At 38.1% G+C, this 20,591-nt stretch overlaps 1 protein-coding gene across 2 annotated transcripts in view; it reads right to left on the reverse strand.

Moving 5' to 3' along the window:
• The window catches only part of NBAS (NBAS subunit of NRZ tethering complex), a 361,846-nt gene that overhangs the window by 103,020 nt on the left and 238,235 nt on the right, over positions 1-20,591 (reverse strand). For both annotated transcript variants that reach the window (XM_063078155.1, XM_063078154.1), the window contains exons 41-43: positions 14,459-14,688; positions 10,605-10,715; positions 456-706 (exon numbers count right to left, since the gene is read on the reverse strand). In XM_063078155.1, the coding sequence (XP_062934225.1) occupies positions 456-706; positions 10,605-10,715; positions 14,459-14,688 (592 nt within the window). The remainder of the gene's footprint in view (positions 1-455; positions 707-10,604; positions 10,716-14,458; positions 14,689-20,591) is intronic.

The raw sequence follows: 20,591 nt of genomic DNA on the forward strand, positions 1-20,591 counted from the left end.
AAAGAAACCATTCTAAAGATTTCCACAATTTATTAATGATTCAAAGGCTCTTATATTAAGTGTACCACACATGCTTTAAAAATATAGCCCTACTGAAGTGAAATTCTGCCAAAATGCCTATTTTTAAATGTCTCAGCCTTACCATTTATATATATAAAATATAACCAATGGGAGTAGGGATAAAACCTCTGAAGCAGTAGTCCAAAACTCTGGATTTTGGTACCAGGAAGTCACTATGAAACTTTCAATAGGTTTCTTATTTTTTCTGGCATTTAATTCCCTCATCCATCAGTGAAGGAGTTGGAAAGATAATAACTAAAGACGATTAGCTTCAAAATCATGTGGTTTCAGATCTATGCCAACCACAATGCATGAATATGACCATGTACAGAAAATTAATTCCCAGGTTTAATTTAAAAGAATGAGTACAAGCAGAGAACTGATCATCATCCTACCTGACGCAACTACCCTAAGTTTCTTCAGCAGCCGAATGTGGGTTTCTGGTTTAATGGAGTGTTTCCCAAAGTCTGCACAGCCACAGTTTTCCAGAAGAGTGAAATAATACAGCAGCCTTTCATGATCAAAGCCGCCAATAGCAGGGTAAATATACTTGACCATGCGCTTGTGAAAGGCTTCAGGATCAGTCTTCAAAGTCTCAAAGAGATGAAGGGCTTGGGCTCGATTTTCAATTTCTACTGTGGACAAACTAAAATTAAGAGCCAAAGAAACCATGTTAAGATGTGGTTCCTAGGCTCTCCCAAGCCAGGGTGGTGGGGGGGCCTCCAGCCTCGGCCACACCTCCCCGACACCCTCAGCTAGCCCAATGGCAACCACCAAGCAAGAAGGGCCCTGGGTTCCTGAGCTGGGTTGGTGGGGGTGAGTGCTTTTGTCACACACCCTTTACATCTGCACCCAGCCTGGCAATGGCCAAGCCACCACTGGAAGCTCCCCGGTCTCCCCTGTGTGAAAAAGGGGGATGCCACAGGCCTCAATCCTGCACCTCCTCCGTCCTCCTTCTTCCATCACATTTCCTACCCTTTTTCCCTCTTCCCCTCCCTCCCAATTGCTCTGCAACATCCTAGAATGTAAAACAGTAATATTAATAAAATTACATTTTCTTTTAAAAAATTAAAAATAAAAAAAAAATTAAAAGATTTGTTTCCTTTATTAACCAAAGCATTTTTTTCTTTTAAACCCAGGAAGAAAGGCTACTTCTTTAAGTCCCTTCTTCCTGCCTAGTCAAAGACAGCAAACCACCAGGCCCCAGTCAGCTTTTCATAAAGAGAAACAAACATGTTTTAGATGCCAACTTCTGCATTGCACAGTTTTTATGTTATCACATGTGGGTCCACAGTAACCCTGTAAAGTAGGTGTTACTGCACATTCCCACAGTTGGCATTGTTTCTAACGCTTCCCAGCTACAAAATAAACCAAAATCTGCCAGTTTCTGTTATACATCATTTATTCACCTCACAACAAAAATTCAAAATCTGTGCTTCTTTACAGAAATGTAAACAACCCTAGTGCTTCAGGAATTTAAGAAATGGTGAGTGGGAGAAAAAGCTCAAACTTCTAGGTATAAGTTTTACATCCACGAGTTTTGAATTGATATTCAATAGACCCAAATTTTATATAGTGCTCGTATAAAATTAAAATAGGAAAGAGATAATTGTACTTTCACTTTAATTATCTGTAGTAATGCCACTTCAATAAAACACATATCTTAATATTTTCATCCTAACTTAGATGTCTTTGTAATATAATAAAAATATATATCATTTAAGGTTAACATGTTGGGGAAAAAAATTAAGGCATTTTTGTTTGGTCAGTTTGTGTTTTGGGGGGGAAGGGAGAAGTTAAATTTGGTTCCCTGCTTCTACCTGGACAGAATCATGGTGCCTCTGGTCTAGTATAATCCCAATGCCCCTGTACAGGATGAGTTTCATACTCTGTAATTTTAAGAGTTTTTTAGGCAGTCCTCACACTAATAGAAATGCCCAGTTCCCAGGGTTCTCAGAAACAGCAAAGAAAGTATTGGGGCAGTAAGTGAGACCTCTGGTAGCACCAAAGTTATGTTTCATACAGTTTTAAAGCAACTCCTCTAAAATATGATACTCTGTTTACTGGAATTACCACTCTTAAACAGCACCAGAAGATATATGTTTTTGGTTTATGTAGATAAAGTTAATATAAATTGTGTTTAAAAATTTTTAGCAATGTGATAATACTTGGGATAATAGGAACTATCTATAAAGTCAAAATATCAAGTAATTTTTAAAAAGTCTTTTTACTTTCACTTGAAATCTTATTTTTCCATTAAGACACATTTCAAACATTTACAAAAATATTCCTATCTATAAATATGTCCCCAGTCTATAAAAATTTTCATGAATGCCTCCTCTGAGCTACTTGAATATGCTAAATAACCTTCAATTATGGTACTCAACATATTTTAAGTATTTTTTACCTTGTCTGTCTCCCTCACTGGACCATGTGCTGCTTGATGGCATATGATGTCTTCTTTAACTGTAGTTTCTCAATACCAAGGACCAGTGTGTGATACAAAGGAAACACTCAGTGCATGTTGTGTGAATGCCAAACAGATGGGCGGGTAAGCACAACATCAGGCATGCTCTAAGTAAAAGGCACTATGCTCAGCACCCGGGAGGATATGAATGAAGATTTACAGCAAGGAACTCTCATCCAGGTTTGAAGATCTAGTTGAGTTATAAATACCTGCAGTTAAATAACAGTGCAAAATATGGTATGGGCTGACAAAGGGCACACAATTAGATTCTAATTAAGAGTAGGATCGCTAAAACCTATGACGTCAGAGGAGGTAGAAATCAATGATAACAGAAGGCGTTACGGAAGAAGTACTCAAGCTTGGCACTGCAGAAAGGAATGAAGCAGAAATAATGGGAATGAAAGTATGAAAATAAGTCACAAGACCTGTACAGGAACAATGAGCATAAATGGCTGGCTGGTCAGAAGATATTCTGGATACTATCACTCTTCAAGGTATGCAACGTCATCTTTGAAAGACACGGTACACACAGTGGTACAGGAAAGTGACTCAGAATCTCTGATGTCCCTTCACAATTTACAAAACGAAGTCTGAAAACAATGCAGTGAGAAGAGGTAAATAAGAAAGAAACTGTGTAACCCTAGTAAGATGAGTTTTATTGATAGCGATTTGCAGGCAGAACAACATGCCAAACAAGGTAGGGAAAACAAACTTGCATTTATTATACAGATCACTCTGCCAGCAAAGTTAAAGCTGTATAATTATCAATTTATAGATGAGAAACTGCCATTCAGAGAGATAAAGTGACTTGCCCGTGACTGAGAGTCCAGATCTGCCTGGACTCAAAGCCTGTTTGTTCACATCACAAAACAACATCGATTCATGAAGGTCAAGCACCCACACTAACAACCACGTCAGAAACAGGGTTCTTTCTGTAACACAGACATCAGTTCTCCCCCTAGCAGCATGAATCTAAAAGAGTTCTCCTGTCATATTTCATTTCTGACACCCTGACAGAGTATTCAAGACAGACTCATCCACAAAATGGACAATGACTAAAACATAACAGTTTTTGTTCTTCTGATTTGATTCTCAATACAGTCTCTCTCACTCAGCATTACTTTCTCCTTTGCCCACCCACTTCTTCTTCTGTGCCTACAGTTTGGTTTGCCTCATGTGCAATTTTACCTAATTATCTTGTCAAGACAGACACTGGAATACCTTTACTGACACATGATAAATACCAGAGCCTCCCTTTTCAGTAAATTACAATCTGCTAAGATCTTTTACAGATGCCAGTAATCAATAACCCATTTTAATAGTTTCCTCTGAAAGAAGCTGTTATCTTCCCTTTGAAACAAGAAATAAAATCTCTGCTTAGAAAACAATTTCAAAGAACACACATTCAAGAAAGTGGAAAGAAATACCATGAAACCACTGTGGACTTTTCACTAATCAAATTAATGATTACTTTTAAAAACTGTTTAAGTGCTTTTTCCTAAACCAAGTTTTAGCTATAAAGCAGCTTATATATACAGTGCATATTTAACTTTCAGAGATTAAGTGCAGGAAGAAGTTAGTATTAGTTGTATTCAATACACGAGGAATAAATTATTAGTACTAATCCCTAGATTAAGGTGTTCTGTAATGGCTTCAAGTTGTCAATCACCCAAAAATGTGATTCAAGAACAACATATACAAGAAGACTAATTTATTTAAATACATTTTTCTTTACTCAGCCAGAGATTGAGTGATAATGCAATTTTATTAGCTGACTGAAAGGAATATTTAGAAGGGAAGAGGAAAGAGGAAAGAGGGAAGAAGGAAGCAGGAAAATAGGGGAAAGGAGAAGGAAGAGGGGAGAGAGCTGCTGGAAAAGGCTAACGGAAGAGCAAAGGGGATGGAGTAGTGGTGGAAATTAAAATTTACCTGCCAGAACTTTCACTTCTACTACCTCATTTAATCCTCATAATAACACTCTGTGGAAGCCCTTGTTATTCCTATCCTCTGAAGGAAGCTGAGGCTCAGACAAAAACCACACAGCTAGCGAGAGGTGGAGACTGATTCCAATTGGGTCTTTCAAGCACAGCTCTCCGCTTCTACTCAATAAAGCCATAAAGCCGATGTTTTCATCCTGAAATTTTATGTTGGGTGCAGCTCAGATGCAGTGGCTTGTAGGCATTTCCCTTAAAGACTAATCCTAAGAGTATGAAGGTTTATGAATCCAAATAAATGACCATCGCCAGGGGTGAACATGGCTTCACCACTGACTACTGTGAAACAAGACAAAGTCTTCCCTCTAAATTAAAACTATTCCTGACTCAGGGAATCAATCCGAGACACTCACCACATAAATGCCTCAGAATGAACTTGATGCGGCAGACTGGATCTGCAATGCTGCCTGGCAGCTGAACCTATGATTATTCAAGGAAAATGTGGTTAAAAGAATTATGGCACTTTTCAGTTTTGCCAACATTTTGGCCAAGTGTCTTTGCGAACTGAAAAATGGAGTTCAACTAACCTTTCAAGATCATCCAAATAGCTGATGAGAGAATCATTAACAAGTATCTCTCAGAGTCCATTTCTTGTCTCAATGGTATTGAGTGAGGTCCTGCACGAAATGTTTTATGATATGAACACAGTGGTGACGTTGAAGGCCATCTGAACAGTCTTTGTGTCCTCTGTAAGGATAGCCCTGTCCCCTTACGTCTTTTAATTTCCCATAAAATGTCAATTCTCACTGGTTTTTATAGCCTTATATTATTACCACTCTAACAAAAAATATTTTAAGAAACACACTGATATCCATACTGACTTTTAAAAATAATTGTTCAAAAATCAGATGTGCAATGTTAGGCTAATAGTGGTCATAGGATGAGTTCAGTAAATCAGCCTATTTCCAGAATTAACAATGATAGCTACTTTTTTTTTTTTTTAATTAGCACCACCCTACTATATGTCAGGTATTTTGTATAAATCTCTTGAATCTCACAGCAGTTCTGCACAACAGGATGAGAACAGTCATTTTGCAGAGGAAAAACTTAAGCTTAGAGAGATCAAACAACATGTCTGTCAAGAACACGCTAACAGGAAAGTCACAGAGCCAGGGCTTGACCCAGGCTTGCATGATTCGAAACCAGAGCACTTTCCTCTGGATATGAACAGGCTAAAATGCATCTTCTTGCTCACATTTTGTGCAACTGTCAGGAGCTTTTGACTACTTGAGCAAAAGTGGCCTTAAGGATGACAACATGGAGAGGAAGTTTGCAGATACACAGAAGAAATTGCTTCCATTTTGGTAACGGTAGTAATTTGTTTTTCCATTTTTAGGACTGATAGATTTCTCCTCATGTACAATGAAGGTCAGATTTCTCCTCATGTACAATGAAGGTCACAGTTCTGATCAAGTTTTCTTTTCCCCTTAGGCCAAAAGAAAGATCAAAACCGAATTTATGGCTCAACTGTGTAAGACCTATGGCCGGAATATCTACATTCAACATTCCTTCTCTAATAGGTATTTTTCCTGGTCCTGTGTTTTTATGTATTTTAATTTTCAATGTTATAACATACTTTTAATAGGCTAAGCTACCTTAAATCCTAGAAGACTAATATGGGATTATGTCTTCCCCTCTCCACACACTAAGCACTCTCATTCCTCAGCAAGCCAGTCTTCTTTAAGGCAGGAGGGGATGGAACAGAAGTCCAGAATTGAGAATTCTTTACAATGTGGCAACCTGCACACAAACCTGACTATGCAAACAATAGCAACCCTCAGGCATAAATTCTGTGTACGTTCTGTTTCAATCAGTAGATGAACTGTTCTGTTTCAAAAAGGTAGATGCATTACAGTTTTTTTTTATCTCCCCACAGATATATCTTGCTCTTACCCATCCTTGTGTCTGAAACCAGAAGAATCCCACTAGGGAATATGAAATTGACTGCGAAAAATAGCACACACATTCAGAATCCCTATGACCAGGGATCCTAGCCATGTGTCTGAAAGAGACAATACTAAATTAACCAACATGATCTCTGCCACCCAAGAAAAGTCACTTGGGTAATTAATTACCCGAGTGACTAAAAGTAGATAATAGTGAAATCAAAGTCTAGGATGTTCGCCTCTCAGATCTGCTGTTTAAATAAAAAGGAAAAGATGGGAAATGTTGCCAAGTCTGACAGTCAAAAGGTATGTTCTGGCCCCTATTTAGTTCTCCTTTGCTCACTATGCTCCAGCTACAATCGTCTTCCTTTAGTTACTCAAAAACACCAGGGACCTTCCTGCCTCTCTGTTCCCTCGGCCTAGAATGCCCTTTCTTCAATTCTTTTTCAGTAGTGAGCTCTTTTATCTTCATGTACTAAGGGTACTTACCACAACTTGCAAGTTAACTTTTTGGCTATTTTTGAGTGTGTTTTGGGGAGGGGAGCGGGTAGACAGAGAGCGAATTCCCTATTAGAATATAAGACAGCAAGGATGTGTCTGTCTTATTCAGCACTTAAAACTATGCTGAGAATACAGAGACTAAATAAAAATAACATTTAATGAATAAACAGTACTATTATATCAGCTAGATACATCCTCTGACATTTTCTTTTTTATTTTTTTTTCATTGTACATGCTTATGGGGTACAGTTTGTTGTTTCACTACCTGAATATATTGTATAATGATCTAATCAGAATAGTTTGCATATCTATCACCTAAATATCATTTCTTTGTGTTTATAACATTCAGGATCCTCTTTTCTGGCTATCTTGAGATAGTCAATGTGGTTTTGATTTGCATTTTTCTGATGACTAATGATAATGAGCGTTTTTTCATATACCTGTTGGCTGTTTGTATGTCTTCTTTCGAAAAATGTCTATTCAGTTCCTTTGCCCGTTTTTAAATCAATTGATTGTTCTTTCATTATTGAGTTGTTTGAGTTCTTTGTATATTCTGGATATTAATCTCTTGTCAGATGAATAACTTACAAATATTCATCCTCTGACATTTTTAAATGATCCTGTGTCCAAACTTAGACACTCATGGAATCAGCAATATCAACAAGAACAATAATAACAGAAATAATAGCAATAGTACTAAATGAGCCACCAGGTTATATACTTTCCAGATTTTCTCTAATCTTCACAACCCTCCAAAGTAAGGATAATGGTCCCTGTAACTAAGAAAACAGTGACTCAAGAGAATTAAGAAACATGTTCAAGACTACAGAGTTGGTGGCTATGGGCAATAGATTTGGATCTCGAAACTAGACCTGATTCCAAAACCCATGCCCCCACCCCTAGGCCACATGTACACTGGTCGTTACTGTTGTCTGTAAAGCCTACCCATGTCCAAAACAGCCCTAGTGTGAAGATGCAACTAAGCCTGCGGTGAGTGACAAATCAGCCTCAAGCCCCAGCAGAACTAAGAGGCTGAGAGAGCCAGTGTCTGCTAGCTGGAAGTGACTCCGGGCACTCATGACCACTCAGCCATCACTGCTGTTTAAAACTAGCAGGAAGAAGAAAAAACAAGAGGAGAAAAAGAGACCAAGAACTCAAGTTATGGTATTTAGGAGAGTTATCTTCCTGACAAGGGTGAAATTCTAGAAATAAGGGCATTAATTAAGCACTGATCATGTGTTAGGTACTGCAGGTTAAATATTTTACAATTAAATCATTTAATTTTTATTACTCCTTACTTGGAATTGAGGAAAATGAGTTCAGAGAAGTGAATTATCTTGTTCAAGGACACACAGCTAGGAGTGACACAAACAGGATTTCATCTAGTTATCCCGACTTTGGAAGGCTTGTGCTCAATTACATAATGCTGCCTCACCCGAACCTGTCTGTGTGTGCTTATCCATAAATGTGCTGATGCAGGTGATACCTCCAAAATCAACCAAGAGGAAGAATTACAATTATAGGGAAATGAATTTCATGGAGAAAAATGATTATTTTAAAAAATAGTACAACAAATCCCTAAAGCAAAGGACATTATTCCTCTCGTGACTCTACCTGTTAACTTCCCAGTAGCACTGATTTATTATCAACAAATAAGTGGTGGGCAATTTCTATTGTCTTAACAAGGCAGTTTTCTAATAACTATGTTACCAAGTTTCATTAAATAGTAAAGCAAACTACTACCTTTAAAGTAAAGAATAGGGAGCACCAGACATCACTTGATAAATCAATATTAAGTGCATTGCCACTCACAAGTAATGATGCCAGGAGGTAACGATTTCCTGCGTTTGTAATTGCTGTGCATCTGCATAATCACACTGCTATCAGGTATAATGATGTGCCAGGAACAGACCTGCACATTACTCGATTGCCTGATAATTTATAATGTATTCAGAGACCAATGAAACATCCTGTTTGTACAGATACGACATCCTTTTATGCAACACCCAATGGAAAAAAAAGGTATTTAATAAAATGCCAGGATATTTTTTAAATGCCAATATGCATATCTTAAGAAACATTTATTTGAACATATTACTGTGCCTCAAGAATGCTAAAGTCAGTGCAATACTTATGACAGATAACACTATCATCCATGCAGCAAGCTGATAAATACTTAAAAATGTCGACATTAAAATTTCAAAGTGATTAATAAAAATTAAGGCTAAATTATAATCATTTCTTGAGTATTCAGCAGGATTTGACCCCACTCAATACTCCACCTCTTCTTTAAACAGTTTCTTCCCATAGCTCCCCTAAGATAAGATTCCTCTGTTTTTCCTGCTGCTTCTCCTGCTACTCTCCTTTTGTCCCTGTTGCTAGCAGCTCTTCCTTTACCACTAAAAATGGAAGGCCCTCAAGAGCTGTCTTAAGTCTTTCTCCTTTCCGCATTCTATATTCTTTTCCAAAGTACATCCACAACATAGCTTATTTATCATCTACGTGCATGACTCCCAGTTTAGTATTTCCAGCTCCATCTTCTCTTTTCAGTACCTGATCTATAAGATCTAACTGCCAAACTGACCTTTCCTCTTGGGTGTTTCAATATATATAACTTCCCCATTCCATTGCCTTTTCTTCACCCGCCCCTCAAAATACTTTGACCTTATCTAGGGTTCCTTATCTCACTGAATGATGCCACCATCCAACAAGGTGGACCAAGTAAAATTCTGGGGATGAGTCTTGACACCTCCCTTTCACTCACGTCATATTTAGTTTATCCTTATTAATTAATACATCAAGTTCTATCTGTTTCACCTGTTACATATCTCTGAAATCCATTCTTGCCTGTCCTTCTGTACTTTCAAAACCCTATTCCAAGCTATGGTCACCTGTCATGCAGTCTGTTACTATAATAGCTCCCTAAGTGGTCTATATATGTCTTCACTGTCTTCCTTAAACTCTCTCCTCAACACAGTATCCAAAGTGAGCTTATCAAAATGCCTCCATGGTCTTGCTGCCCGACCTGGCTCCTATGCCTCTTCCCAGTCTCATCTCATGCAGAGCTCCCCGACTCTCTGGGACTCAGCCACAATGTCCACCCATCAGGCCCTCAGACTCATCATTTACCTAATCAAAGGGCTTTTGCACTTACTGTTTGTCTCCCTAGAAAACGGTTTCCCTCTCCTTGGAATGTAGTTAATTCTAACTCAATATTTAGGTCCCGGTTCATGCATTATTTCCTCAGAAAAGCCTTCTCTAACTCTCCCAAATCCCTTAATTGGCTCTTTTACATGGTACTTGTCACAGTTCTGTGCTTATGTCATTATTCAATTATCAACTATCTCCCACTGCAGAGTATGAGCTCCGAGACAGGGTGCCTGCTTTTGCTCACCATTGGAACGCTAGTGTCTAACACTGGGCTCGCACACAATAGGTTCTCATTTAAAGCCTTTCAATGAATACATGAATAAATAGTGAAGTGTCTAACTCAAGGCTATTATTACTGAAAAGCAAAAACTATTAGGCTATTGTTAGAACACTGATGAATTAAGGATGCATGCAAAGAGAACGTACTAAGATACTAATCTACTATATAGATAAAAAGGAAAATTCAAATTGTACATCTTCAAGATTCTTCTAAAATAGACTCTGAAAAGACATGTAAATAAGCTTACATATGGATTGTATGCTTACCCACTGTCAGTAAACAGGAATTCCAAATGGGTCATAAAAACTTCCCAATGGGAGACACTGTACCGTTGTGCCAGAGAAAGGGCAATGCTGTAGACATTTTCCTCAAGGGTTCTTCAGGAATGTCCATCAGGCACAGAGAAGGGAGAGAAGAGAAACACATTACCTTAATCAGCCATGAAAATGCTCATTAGGATTTCTGTCCAGCTGAGAAGGGTGTATATTAATAAGACATTTCATAGTAGTTCAGGAAAAGTACTTCCAAAGAATTTTAATGGTCCTTTTTCACTGTGGTGCATTGCAGTTTACAAAGGACTTACCTAAATCAGTGGTTCTCAACTGTGGGCAAGTTTGCCCCCCAGGGGATATTTGACAATGTCTGGAAATATTTTGATTGACACAAGTGGGGGGAAGGGAAGAGTGCTACTGGTATCTAGTGCGCTGAGACCAGGGACGCTGCTGACCATCCTACAATGCCATGACAGCCCTCCCACAACAAAGAATTATCCAGTCAAAATGTCCACAGCACTCAGGTTGAAAAAAGTCTGGTGTAGACTCTAGAACCTACAGACAAAAAAATAGTGCATCCCTGCCTTATGGGTAGATATTTGAGAAAGTACAGTTACATATTTAACGAATTTTTATGTTTTCTACCCTGTGCCAGGTATTGTGATAGCTGCTTAGGATATAAAAACAAATAAGATATTTCTTAAGGAACTCACAGCTTAGTAGAAGATGTGAGAGGTGAACCAGTAATTACAGTGGTGGTGCTGCTAAAAGAGAACACTACAAAGTACTGTGAGAAAAGAGATGAGAAAGTAACCGATTTGAGGTGAAGTCTGAAGGATAAACAAGCATTAACTAAGCAGAGGTGGTAAAGGGATAAGGTGAGGCAGAAAGCAGTACAACTAGGAAAGTACAGGGTCCTCAGCCTGCAGGCGTGTGCTACAGGAAATGGAGAGTCAGCAGAAGGTTTAAACCAGGGAATGGCATCAACAGACTTGATCGTTTAAGGCATATAAAGAATTCCATGAAAACGGCCCAGAGCACCCACATGAAGGCCATTTTGGAAAGACTTTTGTAGGAACTTTCTTTCCCATAAGTAAAGAAATGTAGGACAGAATTCTCAGTTGCAAGAATAGCGTGGGCAAAACCACAGAAGCAGAAATAAAATCTGTTATTATTAAGTAACATTACTAAGAATATATTTACTCTAGCTAAGGAAACCATGGCAGTTATAAGTTTGATTGGCCAGTGGATGGCGAACAATTTCTGTAAAGGGCCCATATTTCAGCCTTCACTGCCATATAATTTCTGTGGCATAGTCTTCTTTTTTTTTGCTGTTGTTTTTCCACAAACCTTTAAAAATATAAAAAACATTCTTTGCTCATGGGCTATATAAAAAAGAGGCCGATGGCTGGATTAAGTTTGTCAACCCTTGGATTAGGTCACTGCCAATTAGAAAGTATTTATTGATTATCTCCACATGACAGAATGAGAATTCATTGAGAATGGGGACCATTACTAACTTGTCCTTTCTATTACGGGAGTTTGGCACACTGCCTGGCATGGATAACATGCTCAATAAGTACTAACATTTTGACTGCTTGATAAAGATGGGAAGGAACCAAACTATGTTATGCCCTCTTCAAAGCTACCCTGCCTGAGCCCTGAGAATATATTATCTAAAACACACAGACAGTAAAGGACAGACATAGTGCACTTACAAAAAACGACTGCCATTAAAATGGATATACAATGAGGAAATAAATGGTCACACATGTGCAAGTGATGGTACAGCTGCAAAACAGGAGGAAGATCCTTCAAGGATTCTTGTAGGAAGGACACTGAAATCCCACCTCTATATTAGAACTGCCAAAGCATCAAACCCATGGAAATTTTGAGACATTTTAAACAAGCCATCCAAAGACTGCTGTATATTTTTCTAAGTAACAGATTGCAGAGAAGATTCTATCATATATTTATCAAAAGCATATATTTGTATTCCTCTAGGACATACTTCAAATAGCATATGCTAGCTGGATACTTAAAAAAAAAAAAAAAGAACAAAAACTCTAGCAAAATGTAACTGATGATATAAGGCATGCCTTACTTTATAAATTTTTCTTCTGCATAATAACCCTCTTCCAAGAAACCATGAACGTGACAACAGGGATTACAAAATGCCCAAAGGAAAAGCACATTGGACTTGGAATTAGGAAACGTAGGCTCAATACTTGGTTGTGACCTTGAGCCACTTTTAAAATGCTCTGGTTCTCAGATACCTCTTCCAAAAAGTAAGGAAGTTGGACTAAACAATTTCTTAAGTCACTTTCAAACTGGCCATTAAATGACTGTATGAAATTATAAAGCTCCAAGACAGAGGCGAAGAGAAAAATATTCCATGTTTCTCTTCTTAATCAAAACCAACTATCAGTTGTTCCTACCATCCTTCATTTGATCTCTCTATGCCCTGCCTCGTTCTAAAGAATTCAGATTGCCTTCTAGTAGGACAAAAGCCCAGGCTAATATAAAATTATTACAGGGTACTGAGGCTATTTTGTCACTTTCTCAAAAATTTAAATGATAATGATGAAAAATAACATATACCATATCATAATCGAGACTATATTATGATTTGAAAGTAATTTGTCTGGAGAGAGGAATAGCCACCAAATGTAGGCATGATTTAACCTTGGTTTTGGAGGCGGGAGCCCAGACTGAGCCACATGCCACTGCTTCCTTGGGAATGCAGCAGGCCGCAGGAGAAGGCCTTGCTGCTATGGTGAAGGTGTGACGGACCCAGGTTAAAATCATAGCTGTTGTCCTTACTTGCTATGTAAACCTGGGCCAGCTACTTAATATTCTCAGCATCATTCTCCTCAGCTAGAAAATGGGGATAACAACATTTTATCTCAGAGTCATATTGGAGGATTGAAAGATGTTTATAACATAAAGTTTGCAGAGCACCTTATGCAGTACCTTATCCACAGTAAGCATTCAACACACTGTGGTGTTAAAAGCAAACATTTCTACTTAATAACCACTGTGGGTAAATACACTTTCCCACCTCCTGACCTGTAATACTTCTCATTTGAGCTGAACTATTAAAACAAAAAGTGGACACCAGTATTAAAACCAAAGGGGATTCCATGCGTAGAAAGAAGCTCTTTCCACTGGGCCATGAGCTATACTGTCACCTCACACAATGGGCTGCTCCTCTCTTGAAAGGGGTAGGGACAAAAGGAAAAAATGGAAGCTGCTACTTTCCTCTGACAGGAGAGACTACCAGAGCTGGTTGGTTTCTCTTTCTCTGGAAACCCAGGACAGATAAAGGTTCAAGGAACAACACTGGGTCTCCCTTTGGTATTAAGTCAACTGTACCTAATTTTTAACATACTGAAGAAATTAAGCTGCCATGTACTTTGAAAAGTGAGATTTCCAGCCAGGAATAAAAGGCAATCTTCTTTTTATATTTCCATCATAAGCTCCACCCCGACCGTACCCTATTACCTCTAACACAATCACAGACTTGGCATTGGGCTATCAAAATAATGGGAAACATTTTTTTAAAAAATAATAACTTTAAAGAAAAAACTTAAAAAAAATAATTCTCTTAAAATAATTATTTAAAAATCATGGGAAACTTTTTCTTTTTTAAATAGCTCAGAATGTCTATATCTACTGATCTGTTTGAGGAGGACACACACAACCCTCATATACCTGAAGATGTTGGGGAAAGCTCTGTTCATATCAACCATAACATAAACCTTCAAAGGACTGTGATTTATAGTCCTGATAATTCAACTCTTCTGCATTTTAAATCCATCCCCATATGAGACAAAGGCATCCCTTACTCTGCCAGACCAAGGATAGTTTCTCTTTTATACTGGTCGTCTGCAGTAAACCGCTGCACATCCACACCCTTCCGAAGGCCCTGAAGGACCTGCGCCTGAGTGAAGTCCAGGAGACGTTCATTGTAGTAGTGTAACTGCTTGGTCAGTGAAACAAGGTCCTCAGGCCAGGCTTCATGTCCATATCGAGTCACATGTCTGGTGACCATCTTGATTAACTCTTTGGGATCAGCCTGTAAAAGGCATGGAAAAAATACATTTTACAAACAGTATACAAATATGAACAAGTTAGCAACAAAAAGAAGAAGACCATGTCTACTGGGCCCCTGTCTGTCCTTTCCCACCGATGCCATTTAATCAAGGCTCACAACTGCCCTGAGAAGTCACTTGCAGAGGTGGTATTTAACCACTTTGCAGAACACAAAGATAAGATCCAGAACTGAGTCTAGACACAGGTTTCTGGACTCTTGTTCTGTTGTTCTTCCACTTTAAAAATCTCCACTGCTTAAAAAATAATATATTCTTGCTTTTTCAACTACTATAAACCTACATCAGATTTGTTCCCCAACCACCTGATCATTTATAATAACTTACTCTGGAAGTAATTTTCGCCATCATTGCCTCTGGATAAATTTTCTGAGGACCACCATAACTGTTCTCAATAAGAAATCTCGGTTCAATAGCCTCACTATAAATGGCTAGACAGCTGAGGAGAAAAGTATTTTCTCCAGGGATAAGTTAGAAAAAGCCCCACCCCTGTTCCTGTAATCATAAATACTTCTAGTTATATAAGAAAGCATCCAACCAATTTTTATTTTGCTCAATTTAGGGCTCACTGAGATATTGTTCTATGATTCTTAGCAGTTTCTCTAACAGCAATAAAATCATTCAAATAAAAAAAAAAAAAAAAAACCAGACTCCAACAGCTGACAGGAAAGGAGAGTAAGTGATTAACTGGCCACATTTATTTATATTAAAGTTGGTCTGGGTGTCAACGAAGCAATAGCAGCCTAGCCATGATTTTGAAATTAGTTAACAGGGAGCATAATACTTGAACAACATTAACTCAATCAATCCCAATTTCTGGAAAGACATGGTACATATTTTAACATAAGCAAATTATGGAAAAAAACAAGAATCTACCTTTCGTTCTCAGAAACACACTTCTAATTATAGTAAGCTGTCAGCATTTCTATTGTGCAAGCCATTATTCTGAGCTACACAGGAGATTTGTCAATGTCAAGTCTATGTTACCAAACTTAGCCTGACAGTCTCTCTCTTGATCCTATTAAGGAACAATCTGGGAGTACCAATAAAAACCAATTAAAGAAATCTTCCTGGATCCTGGCAGGTTTTTGAGTAAAAGTCAACCTTACTATTTTTATTTTTTTCCCTACATTGAATCCTACTCTCAAAAGCCACACATAATGGGTTTCAAGTCAAAAGAGCTGGGTTTGAAAACTAACTCTCCCACAGGAAGCTACTAGATCATCTTTCATTCATTCAACAAATGTTTCTGTGCACCTATTATGTACTTAGTGATATACAAGAAGACATGACCCTTTCCTCCAGGAATGCAGTCTAGTAGGAGAGACAATCAAACAAACCACTGTAAAATGGCATGATGCAAGTTAGCACAGGGTGCTATGGGAACACACAGGAGTGGGACTTGGGCAAGTGTCAAGAAGACTTCTTGGAAGAGTTAATGTCGAGGCCAACTACTCAGGTACTAGTAGTAAAAAGGCCAGCAAAAAATACGGAGAAAAATTTCAGAAAAGGGTAGAGGACATGCTAAGGCCTAGGCAGCTAAGGCCTGATGGAAAGATGGACTAATAAACCAAATCTAACTCCAATTAGTGAGTTATTTGGGAACCAGCAGCATATGAACAGTATTTCTGGCAATGGATTTAGGCAAAGGGGATCCCATACCTCAGCTCTTAGTGCATCTACAGCTGACATTTAACTTAATCCTCTTTCTACCTGTTGACCAGCCCCCTTGGGGCACCACCCTGAAGCTCCCACCATGGGCACAGCCACCTCTGCAGCTATCTGGTCCAGGGAAGTTGCTTACGGGCCAACCAGCCTGTGTACACCTGCTCTGCACACTGAGGACACACTAGTGGTGCCTGTTCCTCTCCATCCAGTTAGCACTTTTCTGCCCAGTTGTGGAATGAGAAAGGCCAAATATCCAACGACCAGGGTTTCAGGGTAGCAGGAGAGCTCTTTTTAGTTGTTCTTAGATGGAGCTCCTAGTAGCCCAGTTCTGTATACCGCCTTCAAATCCACGTTCACCAAAACAGTGAAGAAGGCTTTTCTTCATATATACCCTCACCCTGCGGTTCCAGACTAAAGCTCTCAGCCTGAACTTGCTCAATGCACTCTGAACGAAAGGCTATAACCACCTGACCTATTTCTGTGTATAACTCCATGCCCCTCTCTCTACCAGGCTACTGTTTCCACCCTCTACTCATGAAATCGCCCACCTTCATTCTCCCACTAGTTTCTCACAGTTTTCGCTCCACATTTATTTTTGACTTGTTTCCTGGCACCTCCAGGATTTACTACATGTACTGAGAGTGGCCTACGTGCCTTCACTTAGCCTCAATAGTATAACACTTCCTCATTTTCATTCTCTTTGTATTCAAACAACTTACGAAACATATCCCAAGGCCAGGTAGATACCAAAGCTCCAAAATGGTAGCACACAGCAATAATGAGCATAATCACTACTAAGAACATTTACACAGGCTCTCATTTATCCTACAGAAAGTTTCAAATCTCAACATACATATGTCAAAAAAAAAAAAAGGATTATCTCCTTTTGCCAATGAAGAAAACGATGTGGCACAGTGAAAAAAAATACAGACACGCAGAACTTTCTAACTGGATGGTCTTGTGAAAGTTACTTAACAACTATGAACTTCACTGTCTCCTCTGTAAAATGGTGGTAATAATATGTATCTTTCATGGTTATGAGAAGCCTGAGAGATTATACACATAAAATATACAAACCAAGGCCTGGCATGAAGCAGGCGGTTCAAAAATAAAAGAGGTTATGGAAATTGCTAAAAGGCATACCAAAATCATACTTTAATTGTGCCTGTACTGTAAAATTTACTTTACGTTGTCTTCTTTTAATATTAATTTATAGTTTCGGAGGGCAGAGACCATGCACACTTCATGAATTTACCTCTCTGAGAGTACAGTAGTCTTTTGCATGGTAAGAGAGGGACACATTGAACTGGCTTTTAAGTCAGTACTATTAGCTGATATTCCAGCTCCCCCACTTAGTAGAGATGCAATTTGGAACAAGTTACTTCATATCTCTACTTCTTCACCTATAAAAGATTCAATAAGCACACTCTACTCACAGTTTGTTGTGAGGCATGAATAAAATGAAGTATTTTAAAGCACTCCTTTCTTCATTATTATATGAAAGCAAATTGGACCCAGAGCTCACTCTCAAGGAATTAAAAACTAATGATTGACAAAGATGTACACATAAACAATTCACAGAAGGATCTGAATATAAGCACCATCATAGAATCACAAGCCAAGAGCTCTGGGAACTCCATGGAGGGAACAATTGATTCCCTCTCTTGATTCTTCTGGGGCTCAGTTTCTTCAGATGTAAAACAATGGAGTATCACCTGATGATCACCTCTCTAAGATTAAAATCCGATGAATGTATAAAAATTCAATTATTAAAATAAAATAAATCCTTGTAAATCCCTCCAGGTATGGAAATGGGGAAGTTCCTCTCAATGATGTCTCCACTAAATATTCAGAACAGATTTCTAGGTTAAAAAATACAATTTTAGATTGAAAAATTATAGACAATAAATTCTTACAAACTTTAAACACCGTTACTCTCTTCTCCTTTACTAAGTAGAAAGTGTCTAGCCCCTCTGTAATTTTTTATTTCATAATCTTCGTAAAAAATTTAAGAACAAAAATCTAATATTTCAGTCTTCTGAACTAGGATGGAACAGGCCTAGTGCTAAACATGCATGTACTGAGTCTCATTTTAATACCAACGATCTTGTAGGACACATATCTCTTAGTATCATCTCTGTTTTACACAAGGGTAAGGAGTTAAGAAACTTGTCTAAGGCCATTAAACTGGTAAGTAGCAAAGCAGGGATACAACTCCCAGGCATAATGCCTCCCAAGAACCGTCGTTTTATATTTGCTATGCAGGAAGACATATCTCTTAAAATTACAAGGCTCTTGATTGGACCAGTGTATACATAGTTCCCACTAAATGTAAATAAGACTTGGCATTAGAGTCCTTTTATAAATGATCGACTTTTAATGATAGATTTTATACTGTCATTCTATATCACTCCAAGTAGACCTTCTTTCATACATGCATTCTTCCTTTCGTCCCACGTGCATGTATTTATGCGTATAAATATAAATGCCCACAGAAGACACACACAGGTAGACAGGTGTTCAACTGGATATCTGATTTGAGCTACATTTCTAAGCCTTTCATTTTTTGTGCTCTAATGATAACAAAAGGTTTCAGAATTATGAGCAAGAATACCATTTTCTGTTTAACTCCCTGAGGTAAATACAACTCCTTTTAAAAATCTGTCTTAATAAAGTGGTAAATGCGGGCATTCTATTAATCCCTTGATGACAGGTTTCTAAGTGTCTACAAATTTATGGGTCATCAAATATTTGTTACACGTATAGGAAGACTTTCAATATTTCAATTTATTGTATAAAACACGATGCTGATAAGAACTTCTCATAAAGGCTTCCAAGGAAGAGTAAAATTATGGGGGAAAACATAAGAACCAGCATCAAAGACCTAGATTACTAGTGTTTCTCTCCCGACCTTCAAGTTTTGCATTTCTAAAACTGAAGCAATTTCTTCTGCATAGAATCCTCATAAAAATTAAATGGGACTGGATGCATGAGCATGGTACAAATTCTAACGCCCTATACAAATTACTTTCTTATTGTCACTACTACTTTCTATCCCTGCCTCAAAGAACTTTACTGGTTACGATTACTTACTTCTAATATTCAATTTAAATTTTAGTAAAAGTTCTTCCCCTGAGCTTATCACAACTTTTCTCAAAATATTCCAGATCATCTCTTATCCACCCCAACACTTCACTTCATACATTCATCTATGCCCACAAGAGCACACTGAAATTTTCTAAAAAATCTTCACATGATTTTTCATTTGACCCTCACACCAACCCAGTGATGTGTGAAGGTGCCCTGTTCCTGATTCATGAATGCCTGATCTGTACCTGCGGTGTCTACAGGTGTAGTCTTGCAGCTGGGAAGGCAGTTGAGCCGCCTGGCCTCTCACCCTTTCTCTTCCCGTCCTGCTGAACAATTCTCCAGAAGTTTTCTACATCCAGCCTCACACCTAAAATCACTCAGGATTTCTCTTGTTTAGAGTACATTCAAACTTCTCTTCCTCTTTTTCCTACCTAAGTTTAATGACATGATCCATGGTTATGAAAGCTTTAGCCTCTAAGGAGTTTATGAAGGACTTTATGGATAGCGTCAAAATATTCCATATTCAGGATTCAAACTGATATTGCAAAACATCACAAGCTGCAAACACTGACAGCATAAAAGGCATCAAGAATTTTAAAAAGGAAATTGTGAAGAGTTAAATTATCCTACTTTTTCCTCAAAAACTTGGCAATCAATTCTCCAGGGGGGTGAGTAAAATATGATTTCTTTAAAGAATATTGTCAAATCCCTAAAAACAAAGTATGCATGAATATTCATGACAAAAGAATGCTCAATGATTTAATCTGCTGCTTACTAGTAGAGGTAATAAATCCACTCTGGTTTAACAGTTTCCATTTCTTGGTAACATTGTCTGGAAAGTTTTAAACAGGTGGTATGTTTCCTCTCTAGGGTTGCTATTTTACTTGCAATAATTTTCTACTTAGTATTTTCAGTTAGCAGCTTTAAAATCCATGTTTTAGAAATACTCTACCATAAAGTTTTGAATTTCATCCCCTGCTGAGTTTGCTTCCCTAGCCTATAAAACTAAAGGACATGTTTCCATTTTCAACTGATTTTATCTTCTGAAAACTTTTTAAAAAGAATGCTAGAAAGACCATACTTCAAGATACATTCACAGTAATTATAAAGG

Source organism: Cynocephalus volans, chromosome 14, assembly GCF_027409185.1.
Source record: "Cynocephalus volans isolate mCynVol1 chromosome 14, mCynVol1.pri, whole genome shotgun sequence".
NCBI classification, from domain to species: domain Eukaryota; kingdom Metazoa; phylum Chordata; class Mammalia; order Dermoptera; family Cynocephalidae; genus Cynocephalus; species Cynocephalus volans.